This window comes from Myxocyprinus asiaticus, chromosome 17 (assembly GCF_019703515.2).
Source record: "Myxocyprinus asiaticus isolate MX2 ecotype Aquarium Trade chromosome 17, UBuf_Myxa_2, whole genome shotgun sequence".
Classification (NCBI taxonomy): domain Eukaryota; kingdom Metazoa; phylum Chordata; class Actinopteri; order Cypriniformes; family Catostomidae; genus Myxocyprinus; species Myxocyprinus asiaticus.
Window position 1 is genome coordinate 14,379,913 of NC_059360.1, and position 18,190 is coordinate 14,398,102.

At 37.5% G+C, this 18,190-nt stretch overlaps 2 protein-coding genes across 4 annotated transcripts in view; one reads left to right on the forward strand and one right to left on the reverse strand.

The window, feature by feature from the left end:
• Window positions 1-13,370, forward strand: LOC127454880 (palmitoyltransferase ZDHHC22). The gene is made up of 5 exons (XM_051722374.1): window positions 1-152; window positions 2,586-3,144; window positions 4,175-7,189; window positions 13,001-13,112; window positions 13,237-13,370. The coding sequence occupies exons 2-3, from the start codon at window positions 2,601-2,603 to the stop codon at window positions 4,459-4,461; spliced, it is 831 nt and encodes a 276-aa protein (XP_051578334.1). The 5' UTR covers window positions 1-152; window positions 2,586-2,600; the 3' UTR covers window positions 4,462-7,189; window positions 13,001-13,112; window positions 13,237-13,370.
• Window positions 11,194-18,190, reverse strand: part of LOC127454857 (uncharacterized) — a 26,876-nt gene continuing 19,879 nt past the window's right edge. The window contains exons 10-12 of one of the 3 annotated variants that reach the window (XM_051722334.1): window positions 17,074-17,186; window positions 16,669-16,838; window positions 11,194-13,829 (exon numbers count right to left, since the gene is read on the reverse strand). In XM_051722334.1, coding sequence (XP_051578294.1) covers window positions 12,951-13,829; window positions 16,669-16,838; window positions 17,074-17,186 — 1,162 coding nt within the window. In that variant the 3' untranslated portion in view covers window positions 11,194-12,950. Of the gene's footprint in view, window positions 13,830-16,668; window positions 16,839-17,073; window positions 17,235-18,190 lie in introns of all 3 variants that reach the window. The other 2 variants (XM_051722335.1, XM_051722333.1) reach the window with 2 other exon arrangements.

An 18,190-nucleotide genomic window follows, 5' to 3' on the forward strand; every position in this document is an offset into this window, starting at 1 on the left:
GCAAATGGATACATAATATATAACGGCGATGAGAATTATAACAGATTTGAGTTTACAGAATGAATTGAGCGCTGTGTTTATGTGCAGTCTGCGCGAGTAAGGGATGCGCTCCGGGGCTGAAACAACGGTTCGTATGATTTAGCCGGCGTCAGGTAATTATCGAGCAACATCCTCATTCTGTTCACACATATGATGCTATAGGCTTTATATTAATTCAATATGTTTATCTAAAACATAACCCTGCATACAAACTGTCAAATTAAAACATGTTGTGACATGACTTAGGCTTTGCAAAATGTTGTGATATGCAATGCATAAACTGCATCAAAGCATTTTACATCTTTCTATCACTGAGTGTTTTGTCTGACATCGACATTTTTTAGTCATGTTACAATGTAGTTCACCTCAAAATGATAGTTCACCTCAAAATGAAAATCCTCTCATCATTTACTCACCCTCATGACATCCCAAATGTGTATGACTTTCTTCTGCTGAACACAAATGAAGATTTTTAGAAGAAATATCAGCTCTGAAGGTCCATACAGTGCAAGTGAATGGTGGCCAGAACTTTGAAGCTCCAAAAAGCATTTAAAGGCCGCATAAAAGTAATCCACGCGACTCCAGTGGTTAAATCTATATCTTCAGAAGCGATATATGATAGGTGTGGGTGAGAAACAGATCAATGTGCAAGTCCTTTTTACTATAAATGTTCCTCCCTGCCCAGTAGGTGGCGATATTCACAAAGAATGTGAATTGGCAAAAACAAAAGAAGAAGAATGTGAAAGTGAAAGTTTGACAAACTTCAAAAAAATTGACAAACTGAACTCAGATTTTTGTTGTGTTCAGTAGAAAGAAAGTCATACACATCTGGATTGGCATGACGGTGAGTAAAAGTTGAGATAATTAAAATTTTTAGATTAACCATCCCTTTAATCGTGTATAGGTTTTAAAGTGGAATGGTAAAGTCACCAATGTGAAATATGCTATATGGCCAGGGCTCCAGACTAAAAAATATTACTAGTGGCCAAATGGCTGTTTTTAGTTGCCAAATCATATAGTTGCTAGATTTAGATTGTTGTTCAGAAACAAGATAGAAAGCAGAAGAAAAGGAAGACAGCTGATAACCCATTAATCGGAGGTTTAACAAACAGTATATATAGTTGAGAAGATACGCAAGTTTGCATTCCTTTTTGTCTCATCAATGTTCACACCCCTTTCATATTTTATACATATACACCGTTCAGCCACAACATTAAAACCACCTGCCTAATATTGTGTAGGTCCCTCTCGTGCCACCAAGACACCGCCAACCCGCATCTCAGAATAGCATTCCGAGATGACAATCTTCTCACCAAAATTGTACAGAGCTGTTATCTGAGTTACCGTAGACTTTGTCAGTTCGAACCAGTCTGGCCATTCTCTGTTGAGCTCTCACATCAACAAGGTGTTTCCATCCACAGAGATGCCGCTCACTGGATGTTTTTTGTTTTTGGCACCATTCAGAGTAAATTCTAGAGACTGTTGTGTGTGAAAATATGTGAAAATATTGTGTAGGGGGGACCTACACAATATTAGGCAGGTGGTTTTAATGTTGTGGCTGAACAGTTTATAAGAGATTAAAATTTTTTTTATTTTTTTATTTAGTAATGCCCTTCAAAATCTGCATAAGCAGATATTTACATAAAGCATAGTATGCATATGTGTGCTTTAAGTGTTGCTTTAAGTGTTGCCTTCTTAAAGCATCAATTAATGTTTGCACCTTGTATAATAATTGTGTCTGAGTCCCTCAATTGTCCTAAGTTTCAAAAGCTGGATCTCACATTATAAAGAAGCCCGAAATACACATGGGACTCCTATTTTGAAATGTCTGCGCTCCCAGTTGTGAGCTCACTGATGGATGATTCGCTGAGAAAATGACTCTTGATTCAAACTGCTATCCTGAGTTCACACCTTCAGTTCTTTTCGGGTGATTCATGAAAAAGACCCGTTCAAAAGAGTCATTTGGTCACGACTCTCTCGCGCTGGGTTTGTTGTTGCGTGCAGCAAACTCATCACAACAGAACGGGTGAAAAGTGGCGCAAGACACACTGGTGCACGCTCTAAAGATCTATTCAGTAACTCACAAGATGATATCTTGGGAGTGGTGGTGGCATAGTGAACTAAAGCACTGAACTGGTAAGCAAAAGGTTGTTGGTTTAATCCCCACAGCCACCACCATTGTGTCCTTGAGCAAGGCACTTAACTCCAGGTTGCTCCAGGGGGATTGTCCCTGTAATAAGTGCACTGTAAGTCGCTTTGGATAAAAGCATCTGCCAAATGCATAAATGTAAATATCGGACGAAACCACATATGAACTCACACAACCAGACTGTTGCCAAGAGCAACTAGATTTTAAATGGTTGTCGTAATCAGTTATTTTTGGTCGCATTTGTGATAATAACTTGATAAGACTGAAGCTTAGATGAAATGTAGGATTTTATGCCAAGTACAACTAATCATATTTTGCTCATGTCCAGATAATATGAGCTACAATCTATGCGATAAATGGTGTTATTGTTTAACATATTCTTTCATTAATTTAACAGGCTTTGTTGTTCAGGATGGTTAAACTTCGACTACTCAACGTGATTGCCCCTGCATACTTCTACACTGCCACCGTGGTCACATTCGCCCTCTACTTCCTCCTGTTCATGCCCACTATTTTCCAAACCCCAGGTGTAGCGTTAAGTCCCACCATGCTGGTCCACACTGCCGTCTTTCTGTTCCTCCTGGGGAATGCTCTGGGTAATTACACTATGACTATATGGTACCCGTCTGAGAGTGCCAATGAGACCGTTATTCCGGTCTGTTCACCGGACTGCTCAGACAGAATAGATGCGCACTACCTCTTGAATGGACGCCACTTCTGTAAAGTGTGTAAGAAGGTGATTCTTAAACGGGACCACCATTGCTTTTTCACAGGAAATTGTATTGGGAATAGGAACATGCGTTACTTTATTATGTTCAGCATCTATACGTCCTGTTGTTGCCTGTACTCCTTGGTAATTGGGGTGGCCTATTTCACAATAGAGTACTCCATTTCTTTTGAAAACCCATTGACATTCCTCACACTTTTGCCCCTGTCCACAGGCTATTTCTTCCTTGGTAAGTTTGATTCAGCTTTGCCTGAGACTTGCCTGTTTTCTTCCCTCCCTCGTACAGGAAAAGTTCACTCAAAAATGGAAATCCTGTCAACATTTACTCACCCTCATGTCATTCCACACCTGTATGCTTTTCTTCTGTGGAACACTAAAGGAGAATAAAGACTTACATTTAGGTTTATTTCAAACACAGAAGACAAGAGTGCACAAGTCGTATGTGGGTCATTGACAAATAAGGTTGTTCAAGGTGATTGAAATGCGAAACATAAAAAAAAAACAACATCTATTTGATAGAATTTAATAAAAAATAAAATAAAAAAATGGATTTATTAGCTTTAAATTGTCAAGTGGCATAACCATCAAGTAACACTGGAAGTGAATGAGGCCTGTCCATAAACAATAAAATACAAAAGTATAGCCACAAGATGTAAACATTATAAATGTTAACATGATTTTAGCATCATAAAATCACTTAATAATCTGATCTGCGTAACGTTACATCAAATATTACAACTTGCTTAGCAAAACGATGCAATGCGGGTAAACCGTATAAGCAATTTAATCACATTACAGTTATGTAAAACAGATTTTATCACTCTAGAGTCATTAACACATATAGTGTTAACATCTTGTGGCTATACTTTTGAAACAGTATGTATTTTAATGCTTATGGACTGACCCCATTCACTTCTGTTGTAAGAGCTGTCAGTTGAGCTTCACTTGGATTGAACCCAGAATATTCCTTTAGTGTGTTTTTAAATAACTTAATCGATCCCTACAAAAAACAAAACAAAAAAGTATCATGTGACAAGTCATTCACCCATGTACCACTTTTATGATGATTTTTAGACATTTTTTTTAAGCTTGAAAGCTTCAGTGCCCATTCAGATTCTTTGTAATTGCATGGAAAAGAATTTCGACTTTTGTGTTCCATGGAAGAAAGAAAGTTATAAGGGTTTGACAGAATTTTCATTTTTGGCTGAACTACTATAAACCTTTGGTGAGAACAATTCTCTTTCTTTTCCTCCTTCCAGGTTTGATTTCAGGTCTTCAATTCTTTCTGGTTATAATGCTTTATGTCTGGCTGGGTATAGGGCTTGTGAGTGCTGGCTTCTGCTGTCAACAGCTTCTACTAGTGGCCCGAGGGCAGACCTGGTGTGAGCTGCAAAAAGGTCAATTGTCAGAGTGTCGTGGTACCTGGCGGGCCAACCTGAGTGACGTTTTTGGTTCACAATGGGCTCTGGGCCTTTTCCTGCCAGTACAGACTGTTGAGACCATACCTGGGAACTGGCAAGTCTACCATGACCACAAACATGACTAAAGACCTGAAGACTCACTTTTTGCCATATCGTTGTGTTCATTATAATTTGACCTGTATTGTTATGTGTGATAAGGGCTTCAATTCATTAAAGTTGTGTAAGCCCAGCTGATCTACCTTTTTAGTGGGTTTCTGTCATCACTGCACAAATTAGGAGAGTGTTACGTAAAGATGTGGTAATGTACTACCCATATCAATGTCTATCAGTAGGTGTGCACCGATCGGAATCGGCCAATATTCTTAAATCCGTGATCGGCTATCGGCCGATTGTGCCTAGATTTAGGGCCGATCTTTTTTGCAGCATGCAGGGAATCACACATACACTGCTACTGTAATGAATGAGCGCTTTCTCAGCTCTGATGCATGACAGTGTGGCCTCTGGAGGGTGAATTGTTGGCAATTCTAAACATTCACGAATGTAAACTTTCAGACATGATGTAATTTAGATGAATATGCCGGTTTGTTTTTAAAAATGTGTAAGAATTACACATGTATGAATATTAAGTTGCCCATTTTCTATAGTCATTACGGTAGTAATTCTGACTCGCTGCACTGTGAGCACGGAGAGGATAAAGAGACTGCTAACAGGTTTAAAAACGAATTAAACAACAAATAAAAATGCATATACAAATCTGAGTATACGTGATGTAACGTAAGTCGTGACAATCAGACGTTGTGTTGAGCGATAGAGACTGTTTGAGCAATCATGAGCACTTCCAGCTTCACTCCTTTCAGTATGCTCACTCACGGTGCCAATCAAACATGCGCGCTCTCCAGGTGCTCTCTATATCTCGTCAGTCACTCATCTCAGTGCTATTCTGTGAGGATCCCAATTTAAATCAGATTAATGTTGTTCACATTACCACATAATCACAGCAATTACATTTGGACTATAACGGCACAGCATCTTCACGCATTTGCTTAATAATTAGTGATTTGTGTTACAGCAAAACGCTAAAGACAGTAAACAAATCATAGATATTAATGATTTCTCACTGGAGCAGTTTTAGAGCTTGTAATGGATCTATTTTTCTTATTTTTGAACATATCTCTGCTGTGTGTGATGCTCTCATTGTTTTTACTGCTTACCAGTATGTCACAATGACCTTTTGATATTGACAGCAGAGCTATTCATAACCAAATTCATAACTGTTTCAAAACAAATAAATGTTAACAATTCACAATTAATGTAATTTTAATGTAATTTTGGTAACTTTATAAAAAGGTTCAATTCTTTAACATTAGTTAATGCATTAGGTATCATGAACAAACAATGAACAATATATTTTTACAGCATTTATTAATCAATGTTAGTTAATAAAAATACAATTGTTCATTATTAGTTCATGTTAGTTCATAGTGCATTAATGTTACTAATACAACTTTTGATTTTTAAAATGTATTAATATATGTTGTAACTAACATTAAGTTCATTAGTTCATGTTACCTACAATAATGTTTACTGTGTGGGGAATAAGCATACAGTATAACAGCACAATATAACTTGCAAAAGTGTAGCTAAGGGCACTTTAAAAAAAAATCGGTATCAGCCGATCTTAGTGTTAAAACAATCGGAGATTGTATCGGCCTCAAATTTCCTGATCGGTGTACCAGTAGTGCTTAATATGCAGTTGTTGCCTCTAATTTCACATAGCTACAGATATTTTTTCATTTATGGCCAGTTTGGCCTGTAAAAGAGCAAATAAACATCTTTTTGATGAACTCTTTCATTCTTTCTTGTCTGTTGCTTAAACAAAGAAAATAATCGGTATTGGAATCAGCCATGAAAAATCATGATCGGTGCACCCCTATCTATCAGCACTGTGTTGAAACTCAGTTCGAGCCCTAGTTCTGTGCAGCAGTGATTAGCTGCCGTAACATCAGAAAAGGAGGTCTGTTACTCAAACCAGCCCGTCAGGCACCAACAATCATGCCACGGTCCAAATCACAGAGATCACAATTTTTTCCCCATTCTGATGGTTGATGTGAACATTAACTGAAGCTCCTGACCTGTTTCTGTATGATTTTATGCATTGCACTGCTGCCACACGATTGGCAGATTAGATAATCACATGAATATGTAGCTGTACAGGTGTACCTAATAAAGTGGTCAGTGAGTGTATATACTATATATACAGCATATATAGATATTTATACCATGGTCTGTGCTAATACTCGATTCTGATTGGCCGGAATGTGTGCAGTTCAAACCGTTGGATGCACCGGTTGTTCCGGTCAGTTTTAATCACCGTTTGATATTAATGCGCTGTTTGTAACCATAGCAACATAACATTACAGAGCAAGCAGAGTGAAAATTTCCTAACAACTTTTATCAGCATAGCTAATATAATGGAATTCCACTTGTTTTGCACGGAGGGTGAGAGATTGAAATCAGGACCTATTAAATGCGTCTTTGGCTGTCCAGCAAGGCGATGCAAGACAACTGAAACTGTAATGTGTTGTGTATGTTATGTGCTGAAGTGCCGCTTATAGCCACTAGAGGCCCCCCTCCACGCTCACACATCTCTGACTCAAACGCTGAAGATGAAGCGCTGTTTGTTTGCAAAACGCAGTAAATGCATTTTTGCGGTGAAGCGCTACCGTGCAGGGACAAATAGCGATTTCATTAATTCTGTCAATTGTGCAGCCTTGATGGGTACCGTACCGATGACTCAGAGGTCCAAATCTGCAGGTTCCAGAGTGTTTTGAATGGTTTTCCCCTTATTATACAGTAAGTGCTACTTTTACTGTCACTGCCACGTTTGTAATGTCAGTTTTTCCACTTTAATGTGAAAATGACAATGAATAAAAATTAAATAATACATTTTCTCTGGAGTGCCAACCCCTCTACATTCTGTGTATATTATTATTTCTGGATTGTGCATTTAAATTCACAGTTTTGACCAAGTGAATGGTTGCACTACTTTTTCTCAGCATCTGATTTAGAACTGGCGAAGCTGCAGATCGTCCCTTAGATAAAATTAACCGTTATTTTTTATTCTTCCAGTCAAACTTTGCACTGCAGGAAATATATTGCAGCTGTAACTAATCAATTCTGGCAAGTGACCATGGTATAAGCGGGATAATCCATGGCTAGGTATGCACTTCGCGTCGGGTGGTTCTTCGCCTCCACATCGTGCATTTAAAGTCATTTAACGAACACCTAGCCATGAATTATCCCTTACACATATAGTTTATAGTTTAACTTAAAGGAATGTTCCTGGTTCAATATAAGTAAAGCTCTCATTTATTAAAAAAAAAAAAAAAAGCAAAAATTGTGGTCACAGTTATTCGATAGGGCCAGTCCGTAAACATTAAAATATTTTTTTATTCTAAATTATAGCAACAAGATATAACCATTATACACTGCGTGCCCAATTATTAGGCAAGTGAGTATTCTGATCTTATCATTATTTCCATGCACATTTTCCTACTCCAAACCATATAAACTTGAATGCTTATTGGATTCAATCCTTTTCAGGTGGTATGTATTTGTGTAATGAGGGAGGGTGTGACGAAAGTGAATAACACCTTATATCAAGGTGTGCATAATTATTAGGCAGCTTCATTACCTCAGGTAAAATGGGCCAAAAAAGAGATTTAACTGACTCTGAAAAGTCAAATGTTGTAAAATGCCTTTCAGACGGATGCAACACTCTTGAAATAGCTAAACTGTTGAGGCGTGACCACTGGACAATCAAACGTTTTGTTGCGAATAGTCAACTGGGGTGCAAAAAACGCATGGAAAAGAAAAGGCGCAAATTAACTGCAAAAGACTTGAGAAGAATTAAACATGAAGATACCAGGAACCCATTATCCTCCAATGCTACCATATTACAGAACTGCAACCTACCTGGAGTGTCCAGAAGTACAAGGTGTCAAGGGCTCAGAGACATGGCCAAGGTCAAGAAGGCTGAAACACGACCACCACTGAATATATTCACAAGCTGAAGCGTCAAGATTGGGCAAAGAAATACATGAAGACAGATTTTTCAAAGGTTTAATGGACAGATGAAATGAGAGTGACTCTTGATGGACCAGATGGATGGGCCTATGGCTGGATCACTAATGGACACAGGGCACCACTTCGAGTCAGGTGCCAGCAAGGATGAGGAGGGGTACTGGTATGGGCTGCTATCATTAAGGATGAGGTAGTTGGACCTTTTTGAGTGGAAGGTGGACTGAAACTCAACTCTCAAACCTATTGCCAGTTTCTGGAAAGTACTTTCTTCAAGCAGTGGTACAGGAAGAAGTCCTCAGCATTCAAGAAGGCCATGATCTTTATGCAGGACAATGCTTCATCACATGCATCCAAGTACTCCACTGCTTGGCTTGCCAGCAAGGGCCTCAAAGATACCCAAATAATGACTTGTGGGCCCTTCTCAAACATGAGATTTACAGTGAGGGAAGACAATACACCTCTTTGAACAGCATTTGGGAGGCTATGGTTGCTGGTTCAGTGAAAGTTGATCGTGAACAGATCAAGAAACTGACAGACTCCATGGATGGAAGGCTCATGGCAGTTATTGAAAAGAAGGGTGGCTATATTGGTCCCTGAATATTTTTGAAAGGTCAAAAATGTTATTTAATTGTCATTTTGTGTTACTTATTTGTTGCACCTACTCTAATTCTTTTTGTAATTTAGTTGCCTAATAATTGTGCACACTAATAGTGGCCTAATAATAATGCACACTTATATATTCCCCTGAGAAAGTCATAACTCACTTTTTCTTTGTTAATCATTCAGGTTTGAGGTTCAATGGCATTTTGGATTGACTGAGAGCATTGTGTTTGTTCAACAATAAAATTAATCCTGAGGAATACAATTTGCCTAATAATTGGGCACGCAATGTTCATGTCAACATGATTTTAGTGTGAAAAAAATTGCTTGCATGGATCTCACCATTACATCGTCATGGCAACGAAGTTGTTATATTGGATATAACTTTACACAGAGAAGATTAGTAAGCAATTGGAGCTAAACTTGTTTAGGTTGACTGCCACATATTGATTGGGATTGTGGCATATGTTTTAACATACTTTATTGTCAGTGTTGGAAGTAATCCAATAACAAAGTAATTAGTTACTGTAATCTAATTATGTTTTAGCCCAAAAAAGTTGTGGAATGCATTACAATTTAAATTCTTGTAATCAGGGGGCCTGGGTAGCTCAGTGGTAAAGACGCTGGCTACCACCCCTGGAATTCGCTAGTTCGAATCCCAGGGTGTGCTGAGTGACCCCAGCCAGGTCTCCTAAGCAACCAAATTGGCCCGGTTGCTAGGGAGGGTAGAGTCACATGGGGTAACCTCCTCGTGGACACTATAATGTGGTTCGTTCTCGGTGGGGTGCATGGTGAGTTGAGCGCGGATGAGATGCACGGGTTGATGGTCTCAGACGCAGAGGCAACTGAGATACATCCTCCGCCACCCGGACTGGATTGAGGCGAATCACTACACAACTACAAGGACTCAAAAGCGCACTGGGAATTGGGCATTCCAAATTGGGTGAAAAAAGAGGAAAAAATAAAACAAAATATTAAAATTCTTGTGATCAGATTTCAGTTACTGACTTTCAATAAATATAACTACTTTTAAGGACATTATAGGGTTATGCTTATTTCTAATATATTATTTATGTAGAATATATTAATTATGGTCCTGTACGAGTCATTGTGATGGAGTGTTTGACTTGTGTGTAACAATGAACAAGGAAGAAATATAGACATTATTTTGAATACGATGAGCGGAAAAGGTATTTAGAAAGTAACTTAAAATTAAAGTAATTCGTAATGTTATTACTTTTTCAATAAAGTAATTAGTAAAGTAATCTGATTACAATTCCATAGAAGTAATTTGTAATCGATTACTATTTTTAAGTAACTTACCCAGCACTGTTTTATGTATTATTTATAAGACTTTATTGTATTTCAAATGTATTGTCACACTGAAATATGTCCACTTTGCCCTAAATCGCTACAGATTAGCAAATAGTCGTGGTGATTTGCAAAACAGTTGAAGCAGTGATTATTAAATGATGAGCACCCATCAAGAAACGTACAAAGTAATTAGTAATAATGAAGGGTCACATCACTGTTCTGCAGTAGAAACCCTTTTATAAAACAGCAATACGCGATTAAGTTTCATGTAAACGTTTCAATTATTGTAAGTGCGCAATTATGATTGCTTCGCTCTCAACCATGTGATGCTCTGAAACCTGGCCCTTAACATCCCTTGAAAGGAGAATCATAACTAATCAAAACATCCAAACTCTTCATGTATATCTTGACCGGATTGGGTTTCTGTGCTTGGTTGATTTGTTCAAAAACTGCTTGTTTTTTTTTCCATAGCCATTTTATTTTTAATTACATTATCATAGCTATTCCAGAGGTTACTGTATAATATATTAATTTTTAACCACATTAATAAAGAAGACCAAGTTGTTTGTGTATTGGTTTAGTTATGCTGTTTGCAATTTAAAAAATGGTACTGCATGTGTATTTGGCATGAAAAAATAAGGCGTATATTTTTAGTACTAAGCATAGTGTTCTGTGATTTATTTATAAATCTAGGTTGTTACCAAACTTTCATATGGCACATGTGACCAACATATATTTAAAATGCCTTTACTTTTAAAGGCACATAAAAAGTCAAATGACACTTATAGAATACAAAACTGCACTTCAGTACAACACTAATGATAAACAAGGCTATTGCATAGATTTCTACTGCAAATAGGTGTCATTCAGCATCACTGTTCTTCTGATAGATCAAGACAGTGTGTTTTTATTTGTGATAAGCAAATTCAAACACATTTCAGTATACAACAACTCAAAAAGTCCCCAAAAACAATGTAAAATTCACAGAACAAATGTACACTTTTACCACATATATCACATATAGTGCATTCATTACTCAACAAGTAAATAGCAAACCTGACCTCTCTCGTAAAGGCTTATTATTAACCTGCATTCCCAAACACAATGACCAGTCTATATGCATGCAGTGTAGCAGATTGCTGCAGAAATAACTGTGCTATTAAAAATGCAAACCTGTGCATTTGCCTATCTGCTCAGATAACTCACAATCTTTGTTAAAATGTAAACTACCATAAGAAGAACAAGAAAAAAACAAAAAACCAATCACCACACAAATGCTATTTAAAATACGCCCTGACCCACACAAAAGTTATACTCTTACTCTCAAAGTCCATTGGTCTTACCAATAGTAAATACAAGTAACAAGAACATTTACTATTGGAGATTCATTTGAGAACAAAGTAATAATATAACTTGGCTTGCCATTACATACAAATAATTTTAAGTACAAACAAATTTTTACAAGTTTCAAATATGCACTTTATATAATACATTAATACATTTTGAAGTTAAAAAGCATTTGATGAGCATTGTGCACATATGTATAATCCTCTTAACATCAAGGGGTAAAACTTTACAATAAGGATGTATTTATTAACATTAGTTTACTACATTAGTTAACAAACAATACATTTTTAAGCACTTATTAATATTGGTTAATGTTAATTTCAACATATACATATTTTTTAATTAGAACTTGTATTTGTTAACATTAGTTCATGCATTATGAATTGTTAGAATAAACAGTTGTATTTTTATAAATGAACCAATATTAATAGATGTTGTATATGATTATTGTTCATTTTTAACTCATGATACCTAATGCATTTATTTATGTTAACAAATACACCATCATTCTTAAGTGTAACCAATTAAGGTTAAAGCATACACACACACACACACATTTGTGATTTGTCAAAGGCATTTATTAGATATGGTTTCATTAGCCAGTTTTTCCGGACATTCATGTAGGTATAGCTGCAGGCTGGAGATCTCTAAACTGGGGCAGAATATCCAAAAGAGGGTGGGGTAACTTCAGAAGGGGCAGGGTTACTCTAAAGGGGGGTTGCGCCAACTCCAAAAGGGGGTGTCACTTCCACTCACAGTTAGGGTCAGGGAAAGTGTTAGGTTAGGGGCTCCCTATATCTTTGCTGATGGCTTGGAGCTCCCACCCCTTTCTGGAGCTCTGCCTGCAGCTATATCATTCTCCAAACTTTGGGCCCATAAAGTAAGTTTATAAGTTGTGTGTATTTACACAGTTTAGAACCCACCCAACTGTGCAGAATTTATTTTCTTTGTCACTTTCACTGCTGCTGCATAAGCAATTCTGACCAAATAAATTATAACTTAAATACTAGCCAAATCTGTAAAACAAATCTGAAATAAAAATAGCACAATGCCCATGGCATCTTTAGGCCTTAATATTTCTCAAAATAGAGACACATGGAGTTACAACTACCTTTAAACAAGAGTCTTTGAAGTTTCCAACTGAAAAAAAGTAAGAAACTGGTCAAGTTATATTCTAAATGATCCATGACTAAATCTGCCAAGTAACCGATTTGAAAAATTATTTACTTCATAATGTCTGGCCAAGACAATACAAAATGTAAACCTTCTACTACACCACACAACCAACAGATGTGTTGTCTGCTCCTGCATCCCTTACAGAGTCCACTAATGATTCCATCGCTTTCAGCTCGCCGTCTCCAGAGTTCTGGAGGGTTAGCTGCAATCTGGTCCAGACTTTGGGGTCTCCACTACAAATGGCCTCCAAAAAGAGGTCAGTCTGAGCTTGCAGGCTCTTAAGTTGGGCCTGGGAACGTTTGTTTTGTCGAATAAGCTCCTTGGTACGCAGTGTGATGCCCAGCAACCCTGACCTATTCAAAATATTGTATGTGTTGCAGAAGCGCTTGTGTTTGCAGAAGTTTGGAGAATGGGCCTCTGAGATGTTCTCCGCATCACAACTCTCAGTGACTGTTGCACTGGGACACTTTTGAGGTGATGAAGTGAGGAATGAGTCAGAGCAAAGCGAGAATGGTGAAGTAGTGGTATGAGGCTCCTGAGAATCAGAAAGCTTGGATGGGATGTTTTTCTCACTCATGTCTGGGACAGTTTGACTAACTTCTCCCCAAGAGACAGCATTGGTGTCGACACTATAACCCTCAAATGTCTCATCGTGCTTCAAAGAGGAACTCTGGAAAGTTTTATCACCATGACTGCGTTGTTGATGTCTTCCACTGTGGCTGTGGTTTGACTTTTTATTGATGGCACTGGGACCCAGGTCGACTGCAAACCCTTGTGCAGGGTGTGGGGCAATCTTTGGAAAGGTGCTTTGCATGGGAACATGCCTTCTGGAATGTTTCTGCTTGTCAGATCTTTGGGGGGTGCAGTCACCAGTGGGAATGACTGGCTGGAGGAAAACAAGTGGAGATTGAGGAACCACATCTAGTGAAGGGTTTAAGGTCCAGTGTTTTAATGCAGGAGCCATAGAGTTAGGCTGGAAGAAGAATTATCAATGAGCAGTTTTTCAAAATGACACATGCTCTTTAGCTTTACAGGCTGTTCCAAGGAACGCTCATATTTTGAATTAACAAATTCAATAAATTAACATTTTGATTAGCCACAAACTTGCATCAGTTAATTAATAAAGCAGTCTGATCTCATGAAAATGATGTGATTATGGCAACATTTTTGCAAAAATAAATTACGTGGTTAATTACATGCATCACTGCAGTTTAGAGGTGAAATGTACACCAATCAGTGATCTGCAGGGTTTTGACGTCACATTTAGTATTGGCTTGGCTCGCTTGGAACCTCAACCGAGGTGGTACTAAAAAAAGTACCAGGTACTATCCACAGTGGAAAATCCGCAAAAAGCGAGCAGAGTTGAGCCGTACCGTGAAGTGGAAAAGCCCCATATGTCAAACTTGAATAAGCTTGACAATGTAATTTGTTCCGTAATGCAAGCGTTAAAATTTGTTGTCTTTGAAATCATGCGTTATACTAAGTATTTCAGTGTCATAAGATAGTATTGTGAGGGGTGTTTATGAAGTGTCAATCAGCCATTTTACTAGTGATTAGAGTGAAAGTGAATAAAACTTGTTGTTGGTGCGCCTTTTTCACCAGAAAACTGCAGCGATAAGCAGAACAAGGCACATAAAATTTTTTTTTGCAAAAATGTACTTATAGTAGCGTGATTTTATTAGATCAGGTTGGAATTGGGTGCACTGAAGCAGTCTAGCTCGCAGGTTATAAGCTTTGAAATAGCATCCTCAAAATGGCATTTACCTTAAAAGAAATGTTCCGTGTTCAACACGAGTTAAGCTCAAGCGACAGCATTTGAATTAAAAATTAAAATTTTCCCTCATTTATATATTTTAAAAAAACTAAAACAAATTGCGGTTATAATGGAAGTGAAAGAGGTCAGTCCATAAACATTAAAATCAACACTGTTTCAAAAGTATAGCCACAAGATGTAAACATTATACGTGTAAACAGGATTTTTGCGTGATAAAATCACTTACTAACCTTAACAGTGTAAAGTTCTATCCAATATTACAACTTCGTTGCCATGATGTCACAACGTTGGTGTCATGCCAAATTCTGACTCCTAGTACAGTTATGGTTAGGGGTAGGTGTAGGGGTAAGCCTTAGGGAAAGTAAACAATCAGGTAGAATCTGATTTTGGCACAACACCGGTAAACTCTATAAGCAATTTTATTAAAACTAAAATTTAGTGCTGTCAATCAATTACAAATTTTAATCAAATTAATTACATGATGTGGCGATTAATTAATCAAAATAATTGCATTTAATCGCATATCAATATTTGCTGTGAAAAGCCCCTAAAAAAAGAATTTAATGCAGAATATTTTAAAGTATATAATAAATATAATATTCTGATTATCACAATACAATAGATTGTAGTATAATAGTGTGGCCTACTCTAGACAGTATTCGATTTTTATTTGAGTTTGTCAATCTCTCAGAAGACGCAATTTGTCTGCGCAAGTTAAAATGTTTGTCTATGCAGTATGTACACATGCGTCAGATAGACGCTCTCGGAGATAGATTTGAATACTAAATCAAGCATTTGAATTTTGGATGTGCGCCAAACACTGATGATGACTTACATTCTTTGGCTAAAACAGGCGCACTGCAACGGAAAAAAAAAAAACAGCACGCGAGTTTCTCGAGGCACATTTTAAAGGTTGAATTTCCTTTTAAATTTACACAGCATCTAAGAAAATGCATTGTTGCTGCAAGAGACGCTGAAAATACAGCGAAAAACGGCGCATTGGTTGAAGACGTCCACCTAGCGTTTGCTTACAAAAAAAAAAAAGATGGACACGTTCGGAGTGAACGGCCCCTAGAGGTGAAGGTCTTTGACGGTTTTGTCTTGACTATGCTTTGCTCTCCCTCAGCATCTCGCTGCATAAGCATTAGGTCCGTACACACAACTGTAATGAAAAACACTGTGGTAGTCTGTGGCAGTACTATGGCACAGGTATAGGCTACTGTGCAACACTTAAGTTAACAGAACCGTCTTTAGAAGCCTTTTTTTTTTCTCGTATTACTTTTATGTAGAATTTAAGCACATTTGTTAACAGCCAGATGGCCGGTGAGTGTATAATGTTTAAGTCTTGTGGCTATAATTTTGAAACTGTGTATTTTAATGTTTAAGGACTGGCCCCATTCACTTCCATTGTTAGTGCCTTACTGTAGCCACGATAACATGAACATGAAATAACATGAGGGACGATTTGAAAATATTTTCTGTGGTAATCAATATTATGCTACAAATGCTGTCAATTGAGCTTAACTTGTACTGAAGACAGAACATTCCTTTAACTAAACCAGATCGATCGCCTGCTTTAAACAAACCCATTTCTGAAAGGGAATGAAAATTTTAATTGGTTGATCTCCAAAAGACCTTATTCATAAATAGCTGCTTTTGATATAGATTTCAATGTACAATATAGAAGTGTCGGTGTGCTTTTGCCTTTTGCAGCTGGCTGGCAGTCTAATATTATTTCCTGAGCAATTCAATGTGTATAAAAACATAGTATTCCCTAACCAGTTTCACAGATCTTCTCTTTGGCAAGCTGTATATTGACATGTTTTATAAAATAGTGAACGATAGATTCTAAGGAGCAATAGCTCAGTATTCAACCAAAGAATTGCAGTAAAGAGCTGTTATTACCAACACATTACGCATATATAGCTTTAACTCTGCGACAGATACAGATGTGTGTCATACACTAAAACATTCCGAGGAATGAAGCTATTGTTGTTAAGTGACAACAAACAGACAGCATGAGCCTGGTGTACAATACCTGCTTGAGGAGAACGTTTTTCATTACGATCATAGGAGAGATGCCTGGATGTGTGCCAGGAATAAAAGGCACCTGTGGACATGTCTTCATCCTGTGGAAGGCAGTACTGGTCGGTCCCATGTCTTCAAAGTCTGTCTGGTCCAAAGCACTGAAATATCCTGAACTGGCATCTATGGTTTGAAGGATTAGGCTATATTTATATACTGTTAAGGGTAAGATGCAGCAATTATGTGCAGTTATACACCAATATAACAATTTAATTACTGACTATATTTCATTATTATATTCGGCAATGGGTGCATTTGTTATAATCATATCAATGCATTAGTGAAAGACATGTAGGGGTAAAGAAATCCACAATATAAAAACAACACACAATGCCAGGAAATAAGTTGAGTGGCAAACCTGAATCTTTGTCGAAATCATTGGATGCTTTCCGTTTGTTACCCATGGTGGATCTCCTCTGGCAGTCTAGTTTGTTCGAGTTCAGTCTGATAGTAAGTCCTTCTGCGCAGCGACTGAAAGCAGGATAGAGCCACCGGATTAAATGAAGGAAAGTCAAAACCCTGAAAGACAACAGGCCAGTGTAATGTGAGTACATTTGAGTCATGTCAATTAAAGGGATAGTTCACCCAAATATGACAGTTTTCTCATCATTTACTCACCCTCATGCATGTATGATTTTCTTTCTTCTGCTGAACACAAAGATTTTAAGAAGAATATTTCAGCTCTTTTGGTCAGTACAATGCAATTAAATGGTGACCAGAACTTTGAAGCTCCAAAATGCACATAAAGGTGGCATAAAAGTAATACATAAGACTCCAGTGGTTAAATCCATGTCTTCTGAAATGATATGATAGCTGTGGGTGAGAAACAGATAAATATTTAAGACCTTTTTTATTATCAATTCTCCTCTCTGCCCAGTAGGTGGCGATATGACTTAAATATTGATCTGTTTCTCACCCACACTCATCATATCACTTCTGAAGATATGGATTTAACCACTGGAGTCTGGATTACTTTTATGCTGCCTTTATATGCTTTCTGAAGCTTCAAAGTTCTGGCCACCACTCACTTGCATTGTATGGACCAAAAGAGCTGAATTATTCTTCTAAAAATCTTTGTGTTCAGAAAAAAGTCATACAAATCTGGGATGGCATGAGGGTGAGTAAATGAGAGAAAATCAAAAACAAATCAAGAAAAACAAATAAACCCATTAATGTGTAAGATGCAGAGCACACTGAGTCGCATGAAAACACCTGACGTTTTGTTAGTTATGTTTTAATGCAAAATACATATTAATATTGAAAACAATTGGCAAAAACAGTAGCAGGCTGTGTAATGGTTAACAGTTTACACATACGAATAGACTGCAGCACTTCATTAACGATGCCAGACACGAGACTCCTCCGTAAACACACACTACAGCACAAAACACGCGTTTTTCATGACTTACCAAAGGCACTTCTCTTTAGGTTCCGCTTCTCGTTAAGTCCCGTGTGTGAAATGACGCTTAACTTGT